Source organism: Oryx dammah, unplaced genomic scaffold (genome assembly GCF_014754425.2).
Source record: "Oryx dammah isolate SB20612 unplaced genomic scaffold, SCBI_Odam_1.1 HiC_scaffold_5, whole genome shotgun sequence".
Lineage (NCBI taxonomy): Eukaryota > Metazoa > Chordata > Mammalia > Artiodactyla > Bovidae > Oryx > Oryx dammah.
The window spans coordinates 98,998,556-99,017,410 of record NW_024070189.1 but is presented as its reverse complement, the minus strand read 5'-3'; the positions used below and the strand labels follow the sequence as shown (position 1 = coordinate 99,017,410).

The 18,855-nt window shown below is 38.5% G+C and overlaps 1 protein-coding gene and 1 pseudogene across 1 annotated transcript; both read left to right on the top strand.

Moving 5' to 3' along the window:
- The first annotated feature begins 685 nt into the window (after positions 1 to 685).
- LOC120864131 lies at positions 686 to 1,610 on the top strand (annotated as a pseudogene).
- A 12,626-nt stretch (positions 1,611 to 14,236) lies between these two features.
- On the top strand, positions 14,237 to 18,596 carry LOC120864632 (olfactory receptor 7A17-like). Its single transcript, XM_040241660.1, has 2 exons — positions 14,237 to 14,460; positions 17,612 to 18,596. Exons 1-2 carry the CDS (start codon positions 14,237 to 14,239, stop codon positions 18,594 to 18,596), a joined length of 1,209 nt encoding a protein of 402 aa, XP_040097594.1.
- The last annotated feature ends 259 nt before the right edge of the window (positions 18,597 to 18,855 follow it).

The window sequence follows — 18,855 nt, the reverse complement described above, 5'->3', positions numbered from 1 at the left end:
CCCTGACACCATCTCTAGTCACTCCCCTGCCTGCTCATTCCTCTGGCTTCCTTGTTTACATTCAAACATGTGGAACAAGTGTCTTGCTCAGGACCTTTGCAGTGGCTGTTGCTTCTTCCGGGCACACACTTCTCCTGGTGTCATACTATATCCTTCTGTGTCTTTCTTAACATCTCTTCAAATAACCTCTTGTTTGTTGGCCTTGCTTGAACACTCGGTGCATAATAAATTTCCCTCCTACTCGCTCCTTTATATCTGCTTTTGTTTTCTTCAAAATATCATTCACCTTCTGACATAAAATATATTTATTTAAATATCATCTTTCACCATCCTTGGATTGGGGGAAATTTGTTTTTCAGTACCTTTACTTATTCCCTATATGTTCTTGGAGCATGTTGCCCCTCAATATAAAGTATTCCTCAAAGTATCTGAAAGAATTTCTCATTAAAACTGAAAATACATGAACTCTTTGGAAGTATGCTGACAATGTGATAAAAATATCTAGTGAGAGATGAAATGGGATACATCCTCAGGGAGGATCTGTCTATGTACAATATATTAGCATCAGTTTCTTGCAAGCAAAATAGAAATTATAGTATTTCAGCTATGTGAGTTATGCCAATTTCAGGGAACCTTAGTCATGTTTTTTTTTTTTTTTTTTTTTCCCAAGAGTCACCTTCACCATATGGAACCAGGGAATAATACACACATTTCAAAATTTCTTCTCATGGGACTTTCAGAGGTACCAGAACTGCAGCCCGTCATATTTGGGCTTTTCCTCTCCATGTACTTAATCACTGTTTTTGGAAACCTGCTCATCATCTTGGTCTTCAGCTCAGACTCCCACCTCCACACCCCCATGTACTTCTTCCTCTCCAACCTGTCCTTTGTAGACATCTGCTTTACCTCCACCATCATCCCAAAGATGCTGCAAAATGTTCAGATACAGAGCAAAGTCATAACTTATGAAGGCTGCATTGTACAGATGCATTTTTACATTCTCTTTGCAGGATTAGATGACTTTCTCCTGACTGTGATGGCCTATGATTGCTTCATGGCTATTTGCCACCCCCTGCATTACACAGTTACCATGAACTCCCAGCTCTGTGGATGGCTCGTTCTGGAGTCCTGGATCATTAGTGTCCTGAACTCCTTGTTACACAGCTTAATGATATTGCAATTGTCCTTCTGCTCAGACTTGGAAATCCACCACTTTTTTTGTGAAATCAAACATCTAATCCAACTTGCCTGTTCTGACACCTTCATCAATAACGTAGTGCTGTATTTTGGATCTAGAATTCTCAGGGATGTTCCCCTGGCTGGTATCCTTTACTCTTAGAGTATAAAGCATTTTCCACCTGTGCATCTCACCTCTAAGTTGTCTCTTTATTTTATTGTACATGTTTAGGAGTATACCTTAGTTCTGTTGGTACCCACAGCTCAGAAGCAAGTGTAATAGACTCAGTGATATACACTGTGGTCACACCCATGCTGAATCCCTTCATCTACAGTCTGAGAAATAAAGACATAAAGAAGGCTCTGAAAAGATTCTTTCGGATGGAAACTTTTTAATAGGGCCATTTGATCTTGGACTGAAAAAATGCCCATGATAGCAGGACTCAAAGCCTCATAGGCAGATATTGTGATTCTTTGTTCAGATTGTGATGACAGTAGTTGCTTCTTCAATTTATAGCCTGGTATTTCCATTTCTTTGATTTCAACTTCTCTATAAAATTTTAAGGACTTCCCTGGTGGCTCAGACAGTAAAGCGTCTGTCTACAATGCGGGAGACCTGGGTTCAATCCCTGGGTTGGGAAGATCCCCTGGAGAAGGAAATGACAATCCACTCCAGGACTATTGCCTGGAAAATCCCATGGACAGAGGAGCCTGATAGGCTACAGTCCATGGGGTCGCAAAGAGTCAGACACGACTGAGCAACTTCACTTAACTTCATGCAATTTTAAAAACATCCTTTTTTAACTTTTCTCTGTTATCTAAGTTTCTTTTTTGTCATTTTTCTACTCTCTCAAATTGATTCAAACTCTTGTGTGAAATATATATAAATTCTAATTTATCTCATGAGACTTCACCCATTTCTTAAGAATAAATTCTTCTTAAATGGACTACTTTATACTGAGTAAATTTTCTTTCATTTTTTTAAAGAATAATCATGAATTTTATGGAAAAAAATGTATACCCAAACCTATTTCATAATATCATAGAAGAGCAAAATATGAAACTACATTTTATCACATTTTGATTCCTCATACCTTGGAACATCACCACTGTAACTGCTCTTTCTGAAAATGTAGGCATTAACAAATAGTGTGTTTCATAGTACGTCATCTGCTTTTATGCCCTCACAGTGTACTGTTTTCCTTGTAGCTCAATGTCCACTTTATCTACATGAGTCACTGGCAAAGTGACACTAATTGGTGTGTATGTGAAACAAAAATTTCAGTAAAGCATTTGGCATTATAAGATGTGGAGTCAGAGGGGACCTTAAGTATGATGTAGCAAAAATTCATGTCAGATTATTTCTATGCAAGCTGTTTTTCATGGTGTCATTTACTTAGTGGTGTATGTGATTTCATTGTTTGTGTGTAAAGAGGTTTATCACTGGAGCGAAGGATTGTTTGGTGTAATTATATCTTTCTGCTTCTGCTTGAAGAAGTTCCATTGTTGCTGCCTAAGAATATGATTCTTTCCAATTCTCTAAATGAAATATTTGCCCCATTCTAATTTCTTTCATGAGCAGTAAAAGTCAGTGGATAGTATAAATATCATATTTAAATGATATATGTGATATAAAATATATAAATAAAACACTTTGACACTTTTCTTTCTTCCTAAAAGAGCTATCTCAACCAATTTTAGGTGTGACTCAACTACCTGTGCTTAGCATATTACCCTAAACCATGCAGCATCAGAAATGTTTAATTTTTAGCTAATTCATTAACATGTAATTACATACAGTAAACTGCACATTTTAAAAATATACAGTTTTCTAAACTTCAAAAATTAAGAGTATACTGTATTGGTGTTTTTCTTTCTGGCTTACTTCACTCTGTATAATAGGCTCCAGTTTCATCTACCTCAGTAGAACTGATTCAAATGTGTTCTTTTTAATGGCTGAATAATACTCCATTTTGTATATGTACCACAGCTTTCTTATCCATTCATCTGCTGATGGACATTGTAAAGTAATTAGCCTCCAATTAAACTAAATAAATTTAAATTAAAAAAATAAAAAAATCCCCCCAAATTAAGAGTATATTACATGGTTCCACTTGTGAATAATTTAAAAGGGTGCACAATAAGTTTTAATTTCTTTGTAATGTTGTTAACAATATAATTGCCCTGAGCCTCAGTTTTCATTTCATAAGGAAATATGAGATGATAAATTCTAGCTTCACTTGGATATTGTGAGGTATGGATGCAATGCATAGGAATATTTGCTGAGTCCACAAACCATGTTCAAGGTTGGGGCACATATATGTTTGTACATGCCTTCATCTGTATACACCACTCTCTGAAATAAACCCACTCACACATATATGTATTGCACACAGTCTCATTAGTAATCTCACCCATTGTATTGAAAGAAAACTTGAGAGAAAGTTAGAAGGATAGAAGAGAAAAAAGAATGGTTGAATTAATATAAACTAGAAAGAATGTAGAAATGTTAACACAAAGATTTAAAGTAGGATATTAATTTCAATAATGAGGTACTTTTCCTACCTTAAATTTCAAAGGCCTCAAAATCAGAGCCACATTTACATTTAGATAAAGAAAAATTCTCTGTATCAACTAATGGAAAAAAGGTCTCTAAAGTGACTCTGATTTCCTCCTATATATGGTAGGAGTTCAACAAAAAATGCCCTGTTTAAGAGAAGCTTATTGTGTGAATCGAAAATCTTTAGCTCATCTCCTAGAAACAGTAGATGATTGGACAAATATATTTTAGATTCCTATTGCTCCAGTAACAAATTACCACATCATTGGGTTAAAAAAGTACCTGTCGTAAAATTATGTAAGATCAGAGGCCTGAAGTCTCATTGAGCAAAAATTTAGATATCCACAAGACTGTGATCCTTAAAGATACCCCAGGACATGTTGCATTCAATTTCCTGTTTTACTTCAAGTGGCCACCACCATTCCATAGTTCACGGTCCCTCCTCCATATTCAAATCCAGGTGTATGGCATTTTAACTCTCTTTCTAATTCCAATTCTTCCCCTCTCTTGCATGGTTAGAAAAATCATCATAATTGTATAAGTCTGACCTGGATATCTGTGTTAATATTCTTATATCAAGATCAATGATCAGCAACCTTATTTTCTCTGCTTATTGTAATTAAACTAGTTATGTAAACTAGGCTATTCCAAAGTTCTTGAGATTTTCCTGTAGACATCTTTTGGAGGATCTTATTGTGATTACTGTGAAATATTATTCTAATAGAAATTATTTGATGTCACTTAATACTTTTATAAAAAAGCAAACACAAAATTTATCACTACCTAACAGGTGATCAAAAATCTTTTCTTTCAAAATTAAGAAAGATTGGAGGATTCTGGGTGAAGGCTTAAAACTACTTACACCTGAATCTAACACAGAACCACTTTATTGCTAGTCAAATTGTCATCCACAGGCCAGGACCTATACGATCAAATAACACTTAGAATATTGTTAGAAACGCAGGGCCCTGGGTCCCTGATCTGACCTACTGAATAATAATTTACATGAGATACCATTGCACACCAGTCATAATGGCTGCAATCCAAAGTCTACAAGCAATAAATGCTAGAGAGGGTGTGGAGAAAAGGGAACCCTCTTACACTGTTGGTGGGAATGCAGACTAGTACAGCCACTATGGAGAACAGTGTGGCAATTCCTTAAAAAACTGGAAATTGAACTGCCTTATGATCCAGCAATCCCACTGCTGGGCATACACACCGAGGATACCAGAACTGAAAGAGACACGTGTACCCCAATGTTCACTGAAGCACTGTTTATAATAGCCAGGACATGGAAGTAACCTAGATGTCCATCAGCAGATGAATGGATAAGAAAGCTGTGGTACATATACACAATGGAGTATTACTCAGCCATTAAATAGAATATATTTGAATCCATTCTAATAAGGTGGATGAAACTGGAGCTGATTATACAGAGTGAAGTAAGCCAGAAAGAAAAACACCAATACAGTAAACTAACACATATATATGGAATTTAGAAAGATGGTAATGATAACCCTGTATGTGAGACAGTTAAAGAGACACAGATGTATAGAACAGACTTTTGGACTCTGAGGAAGAGGGAGAGGATGGGATGATTTGGGAGAATGGCATTGAAACATGTATTCTATCATGTAAGAAATGAACCGCCAGTCTAGGTTCAATACAGGATACAGGATGCTTGGGGCTGGTGCACTGGGATGACCCAGAGAGATGATATGGGGAGAGAGGTGGGAGGGGGGTTCAGGATTGGGAACTCATGTACACCCGTGGCAGATTCATGTCAATGTATGGCAAAACCAATACAGTATTGTAAAGTTAAAAAAAATAAAAAAAATTTACATTTGAAATACAGTCCTTGGTAATTTGTAGAAGCAGTGGATTTAGAGAAGTGCTAGTCTAGAATAGGTTTCATCACCTTCTCAGTGTTGATACTTGGGAAGTATGATTACTTGCATTGGATGATGTCCTGTACGTCAGAAGAGCTCAGTAGGACCCCTTCAATTATTGCCAAATATCTTTAATTGCAAAATCACTCTTGGTTGAGAATCACTGCTCCAGTGTTTGAAAATTGGGAGCCTCCTGAGAGATTCCAATCAAGACTCCATCTCTTATTTAGTTTAAAATATTGAGCACTTCCCTGGTGGCTCAGATGGTAAAGTGTCTGCCTACAATGCCAGAGACCTGGATTCGATCCCTGGATTGGGAAGATCCCCTGGAGAAGGAAATGGCAACCCACTCCAGTACTCTTGCCTGGAAAATCCCATGGACAGAGGAGCCTGGTAGGCTACAGTCCATGGGGTCCCAAAGATCAAGGCATGACTGAACGATTTCATTTTCACTTTTATTGAGCATAACATTAAACACTTCTGAGTATCATTAACAAAATGGGGAATGAAGTGCATAAGAGGACTACATCATAAATATAGTATGAGGACTACATTTATTTATGACTACATCATAAATAAAAATTTTTGCAATCACTATAATGTTCTAAGGTAGGTTATGGTATGTTGTTACTCTTGTTCACTAGCTAAGCCAAGTGCTTGGTTTTCATATTAATTAGAAAGATCTTGACCAAGTTGTTCAATCCCACAGTTGTGTCTGGCTCTTTGAGACCCCGTGGACTGCAGCAAGCCAGGCTTCCCTGTCCTTCACCATCTCCTAGAGCTTGCTCAAACTCATGTCCATTGAGTCAGTGATGCCATCCAGCCATCTCATCTTCTGTTGTTCCCTCCTCCTCCTGTCTTCGATCTTTCCCAGCATCAGGGTCTTTTCTAATGACTCAGGCTTCACATCAGGTGACCAAAGTAATGAAGCTTCAGCTTCATTATCAGTCAGTCCTTCCAATGAATATTCAGGATTGATTTCCTTTAGGATTGACTGGTTTGATATCCTTGCAGTACAAGGGATTCACAAGAGTCTTCTTCAACACCACAGTTCAAAAGCATCTATTCTTCTGCACTCAGCCTTCTTTATGGTCCAACTCTCTACCAGAAAAACCATAGCTTTGACTGTGTGGACCTTTGTCAGCAAAGTAATGTCTCTGCTTGTTAATACACTGTTTATGTTTGTCATAGCCCTTATTCCCTGAAGAAAATAAAGTCTGTCACTGTTTCCATTGTTTCTCCATTTATTTGCCATGAAGTTATGAGACTGAATGCCATGATCTTAGTTTTCTGAATGCTGAGTTTTAGCCAGCTTTTTCTCTCTCCTCTTTCACCTTCATCAAGAGGCTCTTTAGTTCCTCTTCACTTTCTAGCATAAGAATGGTGTCATATGCCTTTCTGAGACTATTGATATTTCTTCTGGCAGTCTTGAGTCCAGCTTGTGATTCATCCAGCTCAGCATTTCACATGATGTACTCTGAATATAAGTTAAATAAGCAGGGTGACAATATACAGCCTTTGATGGATTCCTTTCCCAATTTGGAACTAGTCCAGTTCTAACTGTTGCTTCTTGACCCTCATACAGATTTCTCAGGAGGCAGGTAAGGCGGTCTGGAATTCCCATCTCTTGAAGAATTTTCCACAGTTTGTTGTGATCCACACAGTCAACGGCTTTAGTGTAGTCAATGAGGCAGATGTAGATGTTTTTCTGGAATTCTCTTGTTTTTTCTATGATCCAATGGATGTTGGCAATCTGATTTCTGGTTCCTCTGCCTTTTCTAAAACCAGCTTGTCCATCTGTAAGTTCTCAGTTCATGTACTGTTGAAGCCGATCTTGGAAGATTTTTAGCATGATCTTGCTCATTTGTGGAATGAGTGAAATTGTGCGGTAGTTTGAACATATTTTGGCATTGCCCTTCTTTGGGATTGGAATGAAAACTGATCTTTACCAGTCCTGTGGCCACTATGGCCAAATTTCCTGACATATGGAGTGATGCACTTTCACAGCATCATCTTTTAGGATTTGAAATAGCTCAGCTAGAATTCCATCACCTCCACTAGTTTTGTTCATAGTGATGCTTCCTAAGGCCCATTTGACTTCACTCTAGGTAAGTGATCAACCATTGTGGTCATCTGGGTCATTAAGATCTGTTTTGTATAACTTTTCTATGTATTCTTGCCACCCCATCTTAATATCTTCTGCTTCTGTTAGGTCCATACCATTTCTGTCCTTTATTGAGCCCATCTTTGCCTGAAATATTCCCTCAGTATCTCTACTTTTCTTGAAGAGATCACTAGTCTTTCCCATTCTATTGTTGTCCTCTATTTCTTTGCATTGATCATTGAGGAAGGCTTTCTTATCTCTCCTTGCTATTTTTTGGAAATGTGCATTCAGATGGATATATTTTTCCTTTTCTCTTTTGCCTTTTGCGTCTCTTCATTTTTCAGCTATTTGTAAGGCATCTTCAGACAATCATTTTGCCTTCTTACATTTCCTTTTCTTAGGGATAGTTTTTAAAAAAATTTATTTATTTTAATTGGAAGTTAATTACTTTACAATATTGTATTGGTTTTGCCATACATCAACATGAATCTGCCACAGGTATACACATGTTCTCCATCCTGAACCCCCCTCCCTCTTCCCTCCCCCTACCATCCCTCTGGGTCATCTCAGTGCACCGGCCCCAAGCATCCAGCATCATGCATCAAACAGTCTTTTGGGGATGGTCTTGATCACCACCTGGTGAACAGTGTTATGAAACTCCATCCATAGTTCTTCAGGCACTCTGTCTATCAGATCTAATGCCTTGAATCTATTTATCACTTCCACTGTGTAATCTTAAGGGATTTGATTCAGGTTGTACCTGAATGGTTTAGTAGTTTTCCCTACATTCTTCTATTTAAGTCTGAATTTTACAATAAGGATTGCAAAAATAAATCCTGACCAAGGGATTTATGCAAATACATGCCTATTGCCTTTTCTAAAACCAGTTTGAACATCAGGAAGTTCACGGTTCATGTATTGCTGAAGCCTGGCTTGGAGAATTTTGAGCATTACTTTGCTAGCATGTGAGATGAGTGCAATTGTGTGGTAGTTTGAGCAATCTTTCACACTGCCTTTCTTTGGTATTGAAATGAAAACTGACCTTTCCCAGTCCTGTGGCTACTGCTGAGTTTTCCAAATTTGCTGGCATATTGAGTGCAGCACTTTCACAGCATCATCTTTCAGGATTTGAAATAGCTCAACTGGAAGTCCATCACCTCCACTATCTTTGTTTGTAGTGATGCTTTCTAAGGCCCACTTGACTTCACATTCCAAGATGTCTGGCTCTAGATGAGTGATCACACCATTGTGATTATCCGGGTCATGAAGATCCTTTGTGTACAGTTCTTCTGTATATTCTCGCCATCTCTTCTTAATATCTTCTGCTTCTGTTAGGTCCATACCATTTCTGTCCTTTATCGAGCCCATCTTTGCCTGAAATGTTCCCTTGGTATCTCTAATTTTCTTGAAGAGATCTCTAGTCTTTCCCACTCTGTTCTTTTCCTCTATTTCTTTGCATTGATCGCTGAAGAAGATCAAATTGCCAACATACGCTGGATCATGGAAAAAGCAAGAGAGTTCCAGAAAAACATCTATTTCTGCTTTATTGATTATGCCAAAGCTTTTGACTGTGTGGATCACAATAAACTGTGGGAAATTCTGAAAGAGACGGGAATACCAGACGACCTAACCTGCCTCTTGAGAAATCTGTATGCAGGTCAGGAAGCAACATTTAGAACTGGACATGGAACAACAGACTAGTTCCAAATAGGAAAAGGAGTACGTCAAGGCTGTATATTGTCAGCCTACTTATTTAACTTATATTCAGAGTACATCATGAGAAACACTGGACTGGAAGAAACACAAGCTGGAATCAAGATTGCTGGGAGAAATATCAATAACCTCAGATATGCAGATGACACCACCCTTATGGCAGAAAGTGAAGAGGAACTAAAAAGCGTCTTGATGAAAGTAAAAGAGGAGAGTGAAAACGTTGGCTTAAATCTGAACATTTAGAAAACGAAGATCATGGCATCTGGTCCCATCATTCCATGGGAAATAGATGGAGAAACAGTGAAACAGTGTCAGACTATATTTTTGGGCTCCAAAATCACTACAGATGGTGATTGCAGCTATGAAATTAAAAAACACTTAATCCTTGGAAGAAAAGTTATGACCAACCTAGATAGCATATTCAAAAGCAGAGATATTACTTTGCCGACTAAGGTCTGTCTAGTCAAGGCCATGGTTTTTCCAGTAGTCATGTATGGATGTGAGAGTTGGACTGTGAAGAAGGCTGAGCACTGAAGAATTGATGCTTTTGAACTGTGGTGTTGGAGAAGACTCTTGAGAGTCCCTTGGACTGCAAGGAGATCCAACCAGTCCATTCTGAAGGAGATCAGGCCTGGGATTTCTTTGGAAGGAATGATGCTGAAGCTGAAGCTCCAGTACTTTGGCCACCTCATGCGAAGAGTTGACTCATTGGGAAAGACATTGATGCTGGGAGGGATTGGGGGCAGGAGAAGAAGGGGACAACAGAGGATGAGATGGCTGGATGGCATCACTGACTCGATGAACGAGAGTCTGAGTGAACTCCGGGAGTTAGTGATGTACAGGGAAGCTTGGTGTGCTGTGATTCATGGGATCGCAAAGAGTCAGACAAGACTGAGTGACTGAATTGAACTGAACTGATGCCTACTGCAGCATTACTTGGAACTTATATATCTCAGTATCTTTTCTATCTCTGGATATTTGCATAAAATATTTTATGTGAAAATGGGCACACTAAAGAGCTTTATTTATTAATTATACTTGCAATTATTTTATTACTAATGATGCTGCATATATATTTCCATTTTTTAGCCATTTACTTTCTTGATAAAAAATATTGTCTGTGAGAGTCTTTTGTTTTGTATGCTCTGGTTGTATTAGTTGGATTCCTATGTTTGATCATACTTTTCAACAAAAATTTGATCTTTCATTTATTCACAAAATTATTGCATGCAATTTAATTATTTTACGTATGTAGATATATTAGAATGTTTGATAGCATATACTCAGTCTTATGTTGTTCTTTTTATTACTCAGTTCAGCTAAGTCACTCAGTCGTGTCCAACTCTTTGTGACCCCATGGACTGCAGCAACCCAGGCTTCCCTGTTGATCATCAGCTCCAGGAGCTTGCTCAAACTCATGTCCGTTGAGTTGGTGATGCCATCCAACCACCTCATCTTCTGTCATCCCCTTCTCTTCCTGTCTTCAATCTTTCTGAGCATCAGGGTCTTTTCTAAGGACTCAGTTCCTTGCATCAGCTGGCCAAAGTATTGGAGTTTCATCGTCAACATCAGTCCTTCCAATGAATATTCAGGATTGATTTCCTTTAGGATTGACTGATTTGATATCCTTGCAGTCCAAGGGACTCTCAAGAGTCTACTCTGACACCACAGTTCAAAAGCATCGATTCTTCAGTGCTCAGCCTTCTTTATAATTCAACTCTCATATCCATACCTGACTCCTGGAAAAACCATAGCTTTGACTATGTGGACCATTGTCAACAAAGTACTGTCTCTGCTTTTTTAACATGCTGTCTAGGTTGGTCATAGCTTTTCTTTCAAGGGGCAAGCGTCTTTCATTTTCATGGCTGCAGTCACCATCTGAAGTGATTTTGGAGTCCAAGAAAATAAATTTTGTCATTGTTTCCATTGTTTCCTCATCTATTTGCAATGAAGTGATGAGACTGGATGCCATTTTTTGAATGTTGAGTTTTAAGCCAGCTTTTTCACTCTCCTCTTTCACTTTCATCAAGAAGCTCTTTAGTTCCATATCACTCAATCATATGGTGTTCTTTCCATTGCTTTTCTACTTTTTGGCTTTTTTTTTGTTTGTTTTACAGCAATAATTGAACTGTCACTTTAATACTTGTCACTTGCAAATCCTTGTTATAAACAAAAACAAGAGTGAATGTTCCCTTGCATAGTATGAATAAATAACCTTTTATACATTTATATACATGGAAATCTGTTACTCATCATTGCTCTATCAGCCTTTCTTGATTAAACATATTTCTAAAAGTTGTATCATTTTTGGAGAGCACCTGGAAAGCATTCTTCTTTGCCATTTGAAAAATATCACCTTCATCTTTCATATGTTTATTTGAATCCAAATATATTAACATGAGAACAAATTGTAACTTGAGTACTCCTTTATTCTCACATTTTAAAATCCTTTAAGTTATTTTATTTCTAAGTCTGGGAATTTAAGTTGAAATAGTAGCTCATGTTGGTATCATTAAATTGTTAATATTTTATGTCCTTATATAAGTTAATTGTAGATTTTTATTCAATATTGTTGCATTCAGTTATCTTGAAATCACTGAAAAGTGAAAGCATTAGTTGCTTAGTCGTCCCTTACTTTTCAGGATTCCAGGGACTGTAATCCATCAGGCTCTTCTGTCCATGGAATTCTCCAAACAAGAATACTGGAGTGGGTAGCCATTCCATCTCCAAGGGATCTTCCTGACCCAGGGATTGAATCTGGGTCTCCTATATTGCAGGTGGATTCTTTACTGACTGAGCCAGCTGGAAAGCCCAATGTACATCTCTACTGTACCTGATTCTTGATTAATTCAACAAATAATTGACATCTACTATGTGCCACTGTTTCTAGGAACATTGAGTATTACATTCAGTTAAAAGTCATTGGTGGCCATAGGACTGGAAAAGGTCAGTTTTCCAATCCCGAAAAAGGGCAATGCCAAAGAATTTTCACTCATCTCACACTCCAGGAAAGTAATAATAAAAATTCTTGAAGCCAGGCTTCTATAGTATATAAACTGTGAACTCCCAGAAGTTCAAGATGGATTTTGAAAAAGCAGAGGAAAAAGAGATCAAATTGCCATCATCCATTGGATCATAGAAAAAGCAAGAGAGTTCCAGAAAACATCTACTTCTGCTTTATTGATTACCCCAAAGCCTTTGACTGTGTCAATCACAACAAACAGTGTAAAATTCTTCAAGAGATGGGAATACCAGACCACAGACCACCTGACTTGTCTCCTGAGAAATCTGTATGCAGGTCAAGAAGCAACAGTTAGAAATGGATATGGAAGAACAGAGTGGTTCCAAATTGGGAAAGAAGTATGTCAAGGCTGTGTATTGTCACCCTGCTTATTTAACTTATATTCAGGGTACATTATGCAAAATGCCAGGCTGGATGAAGCACAAGCTGGAATCAAGATTGCTGAGAGAAATATCAATAATCTCAGATATGCAGAACTCCACCCTTATGGCAGAAAGTGAAGAGGAACTAAACAGCTTCTTGATGAAGGTGAAAGAGGAGAGTGAAAAAACTGGTTTAAAACTCAACATTCAAAAAACTAAGATCATGGCATCTGGTCCCGTCACTTCATGGCAAATAAATGGAGAAACAGTTGGAACAGTGAAAGACTTTATTTTTGGGGGCTCCAAAATCACTGCAGATGGTGACTGCAGCCATGAAATAAAAAGACGCTTGCTCCTTGGAAGAAAAGCTATGACCAACCTATACAACATATTAAAAAGCAGAGACATTACTTTGCCAACAAAGGTCCATCTAATCAAAGCTATAGTTTTTACAGTAGTCATGTATGGATGTGAGGGTGGGTCTATAAAGAAGGCTGAGCACTGAAGAATTGATGCTTTTGAACTGTGGTGTTGGTGTAGACTCTTGAGAGTCCTTTGGACTGCAAAGAGATAAAACCAGTCCATCCTAAAGAAAATCAGTCTTGGATATTCATTGGAAGGGCTGATGCTGAAGCTCCAATACTACGGCCACCTGATGCAAAGAACTGACTCCTTAGAAAAGACCCTGATGCTGGGAAAGATTGAAGGCAGGAGGAGAAGGGGACGACAGAGTATGAGATGGTTGGATGGCATCACTGGCTTGATGGACTTGAGTTTGAGCAAGCTCCAGAAGCTGGTGATGGACAGGGAAGCCTGGATTGCTGCAGTCCATGGGGTTGCAAAGAGTCAGACACAACTGAGTGATCAACTGAAGTGCATGTCTACTCTTTTGCCAATTTTATTAATAATCTATGTCACATCATTAAGTCAATACCATTTTTTGCTTCTTTAAGTTATTTTTTCAATTGAAGTATAGTTGATATGGGCTTTCCTGGTTGTGCTAGTGGAAAAGAACCCACTTTCCAATGCAGGAGACATGAGATGTGCGTTTGATCTGTGAGTTGGGATGATCCCTTGGAGGAGGGCATAGCAACCCATTTCAGTATTCTTGCCTGGAGAATACCATGGACAGAGGCCCCTGGCAAGTTACTGTCCGTAAGATTGCAAAGAATTGGACACAACTGAAGCGACTTAGTATACACAAGGATAAAGTGCAAGGAGGTTAGACCTCTGGAAGGCAGGCAAGTTCATGGGAAGAAGGTAATAAAAACTAGATTCATCTGACTTCAAATTAGCCTTCTGGGAAAAGAGACTTATCAGGAAAATTTTCCTATCTAGACCAGTGTCCCACAGGGAAGTGTTGTGCTCAGATGTGGGAGTAACGATGGAAACAGTGCCTAATGAACAGATATGGAGAGCTGTAAAACCTCTTTGGTTGCATTCCTCAATCTGTATAACATTGAGCGGCACAGGGCATGGTTATTGGTTTTGGAGTTCTACATCCGAATAAGGACCAATGCTTCCCTCTTTCCTTCTGACCTGCCTAAGAACAGAGCTTCAGCCTTCATCATCAACCATCCAAGGAGAAACATGGATATCCACACAGGGACTTTCCTCCTGTCATCCCCATCCAGGTGAGTGTGAGAGTTCTATAGGTACTTCAAGGAAGTTTGAGCGAGAATACAAGCGGAAAACTTTTTTCTGAAGTCACTTGAGAGCCTAATCGGCCCACAGCAGGGCCGAGATTTTAGCCATTGTTGTTCATCAGGTTGACTAATTAACTTATAATTCATTTATTTTATATGTTAAAATTTTTGAAGAAGTGTCTGATGAACTCAGCAGCACAAGAATCAGTGTTGACAATTAAGTGATGGGAATGGAAATCCAACTGGATGAGAATGAGGAAGCAATGAGGAGCATAAAGTGGTTCCAGTAAAATCAGAGCATATTAGAGGAGTTATACATTTAAGGAGAGTAAGAAAAGTGGGTTTGGAGGCATGTGAAATGAAATATCCACATTTGCAAAAAGACTTTTAAATTTGGGAAGTATTTGAATACCTTCCATTTTTATTAGAACGACCCACATCTATGGAAGTATATACTGCCTTGCAACAGTGTTCTTGAGACAAACATTTCACAGTACCTTTCCTCATGTTAGATATTCACAGGAAAATATTGTACTTAGAATGAAAATAGGGGTATGAAAAGGTGTCTTACTTTGGAATTCTTAAATACCAAGAGGTAGGGAAGCAAGGGAGGCATTTGGAAGGTAGAAAGAAAAAACAAATTCACATCTCTGTGATACCTGCTAATTTAGTATGAGAAAGGAACTATGCTAAACTTTTACATATATTGACTAAATTTGCCTTCCAACTTAGGAGGATAGATACCACTATCCTACTATTTGAATTAGGTCATTAATGTTTAGAATGGGTCTGTAGATCCACTACATTCAAACGACTAATATGTGATAACACTGAGTTTCAAAAGTCAGTTTTCTGAATCAAAAGCTTTGTATTCAAGATCATTTACAAAAGCCTGTTACCATTTATCTTTTTTAAAATTTTAAAAAGTTTTTCAGTTTTATTTATTTATTTTCTTTACAATATTGTATTGGTTTTGCCATAGATTGACATGAATCTGCCATGGGTGTACATGTGTTCCCCATCCTGAACCCTCCTCCCACCTCCTTCCCCATCCCATCCTTCTGGGTCATTCCAGTGCACCAGCCTAAAGCATTTATCTTTTACAATCCTCATCTATAATTGCGTATTGTCTATTTTCTGTTCAGTTGTGGGTTTATTCCCTTGGAAGTGTTAGTTGCTAAGTTGTGTCCAACTCTTTGTGATCCTATAGACTGCAGACCGCCAGGTTCCTCTAACCATGGCTTTCTCCAAGTAAGAATACTGGAGTGGGTTGCCACTTCCTACTCCAGGGAACCTTCATGATCCAAGGATCAAACCTAGGTCTCCTGCATTTCAGGCAGATTCTTTACCATTTGAGCCACCAAGGAAGCCTTATTCCCTTTGCTTACTTTCTACTGGAATGCTCCTGTTGTCCTAAAATGATTACTCCTTCCTGCTTTGATAAATTGCTCTAGAATATTTTATGAGGTATTTTGAGCATCAAGGCAATATAACTGTCATTGGAAAGCTACCAGAATCAAGGAATCTTTCTCTTTTCCATGGTCTCTTAGGGACCAGCTGAGTTTATTAGATTTTGCTTTGAAAATGAAAGTATTCAATACAGGTTTGTAGAGGAGGCCATGGTGTAAATCCCTGATGCCGTCAGACTTGTCATAGACGATGAAATGTCTGCATAATGAGGTATACATACTCCAAGGCCTGTATCCTAGGACAAGGCAATCACCAAGGAATGTGACCCACAGGTAGACCTTATTTTCATCCACAGGACTTTTCATTCTCTCAGTTTTTTGAACTACCTTTTCTTTTTAATGCATGCATGCTTGCTCAGTTGCTTCAGTCATGTCCAATGCTTTGCAAGTCCATGGACTGTAGCCCACCAGGCTCCTCAGTCCACGGGATTCTCCAGGCAAAAATACTGGAGTGGGTTGCCATGCTCTCCTCAGGGGGATCTTCTCAACCCAGGGATTAAACCTGTGTCTCTTGCATCTCCTGGGCTTCAGGTTGATTATTTACTGCTGAACCACAGGGGACACCCAATACAGGGGACAAAGAAGTCACATTTAAATGGAATACAGTCCATGGGAAGCTTACCATCTAGAACTTGGGTACTATTTCTACATTTTCTTGGGCAAAAATAACATAGTGTTGATGACTTTCTTTCATCACTGCTTTCATAATTATTGTAGCCAAAAGTCAGACGAGCCAGAGAGTAACAACCCCAGTAAGACATGGTGTATATAAGTGTGTATTGTGTGTGTGTGTGTGTTGTGGGGAATGAGCAGTTCTCTGGAAAGTGATTCTTCGATTATCCACTCCAAAATGTTACCCTTAAAACACAAACACAATAATGTCAACCAGAAGATGCAAATAAAGGAGTCAATTCATTTTAATTCACAGGAATCAAAACAAACGTAAAACTATGAAAGTAACAACATGTGGATGAAGGACTTCTTGTGTCTTGAAGGTTCAGCTGTAGCAGGAAAACCTTGTTCCTTAGCATTCTCTGATACTATTTCTACTCACACTCACTCTTGTTTGTTCCCCTTGACACTTTTGCTGCTTTTTAAGTCTTGAATATTTGAAACAAGCCCTACCCTCAGGTACTTTGCAGGCTCTTTTCCCAATAGGGCACACTGGTCCCCCAGGTAAACTGATGTCTCTGCTTTGTCTTGTTTCGGGTCTCTGTTCAAATGTCTCTGTTTTTTTTTTTTTTTGCATATCTTCCTGAACTCTCATTAAAATATAACATATCCATGCATGGTAATTTATACCTGCCTTTTTTCCCCATATCATCTGTCACCACATGAGATGACATATATACATATTTTTCATTTGCTAACTCATATTCTTTCTTCATCATTGCATTTTTGGAAGTTTTGTTCTCAGCATCTCACACATTTCCCATAGAGGATTGTTAATACTCAACATGAATTTATTTCTAGAATATATGAAAGACATTTGCTTTGAAACTGTATAATCATGACCTCTTGGGGAAAAGGTTGAGTGTTAGACAGGAATTTCTAATCACAGATGACACAGTAGATTACTTAAAGATGATTTAATATTGTAATTCATAGAATCTTATTGTGTTAATGTGCACACATGTAGAAATTAATCATGCTATATTTTTCTTCCCTAGTAGTGATCACCACCACGTGGTACAAGGAAATGATACAGGAATGGCACAATTTATTCTTCTGGGATTATCAGAGGAGCTAGAACTGCAGCCTCTCATATTTGGACTTTTCCTCTCCATGTTCCTGATCACTATGTTTGGGAATCTGCTCATCATTCTTGCCACCATCTCAGACTCCCACCTCCACACCCCCATGTACTTCTTCCTCTCCAATCTGTCCTTTGTAGACATCTGTTTCATCTCCACCACCATCCCAAAGATGCTGGTGAACATACAGACACAGAGCAAAGCCATTTCCTATGAAGGCTGCATCACCCAGATGCAGTTTTACATACTATTTGTAGAGCTGGAGAACTTAATTCTAACTGTCATGTCCTATGACCGCTTCATAGCCATCTGTGACCCCCTGCACTATGCGGTCATCATGAGCCCTATTCTCTGTGGACTGATGGTGCTCCTGTCTTGGATGATGAGTGCCCTGAATTCCTTGGTGCAAAGCTTACTGGTACTGAGACTATATTTCTGTACAGTCTTGGAAATCCCCCACTTTTTCTGTGACTTGAAAGAAGTACTCCGACTTGCCTGTTCTGACACCATTCTTAATAACGCTGTGATGTATTTTGCAGTTGGGCTCTTTGGTGCTGTCCCCTTGGCTGGTATATGTTACTCATACTCTAGGATAGTTTCCTCCATATGTAGAATCTCATCAGCTGAGGGGAAGTACAAAGCATTTTCCACCTGTGCATCTCACCTCTCTGTTGCCTCCTTATTTTATTGTACGGGTTTAGGATTGTATCTTAGCTCTACTGCTACCCACAGCCGATACTCAAGTGCAATAGCCTCAGTGATATACATTGTGGTCACACCCATGCTGAACCCTTTCATCTACAGTCTGAGAAATAAAGACATAAAGAGGGCTCTGAGAAGATTCTTTGGAGTGGCAGCTATGAAAGGGCCATTTGTCCTGGGGCTAAGGAAGTGCTGGTAATTGCAATGCTCAAAGCATTAGAGTCAGAAATTGTGATTCTGGATCAGATTGTGGAAAGAGCACTTTTTTTAATGTATTGCCTGGTTTTTGCAATCTTTGATTTAAATTCAGCATATAATTTAAGTAACTCAATTAAGCTTTCTTAATAGCTGATGCATGGACAATTTTCCATTTTTTTCTATTTTTCTACTTTCCCTAAATTTTTCCCAAACATGGGTGAGAAATATTTGGAAACGTCCATTTATTTGGTAGGAAAAAT

Coding starts and splice junctions, on each gene's coding strand:
- LOC120864632 (XM_040241660.1), top strand. CDS start 14,237: ATGGAGAGCTGTAAAACCTCTTTGGTTGCATTCCTCAATCTGTATAAC. Junction 14,461..17,611: donor CTCCTGTCATCCCCATCCAG/GTGAGTGTGAGA, acceptor TTTCTTCCCTAG/TAGTGATCACCACCACGTGG.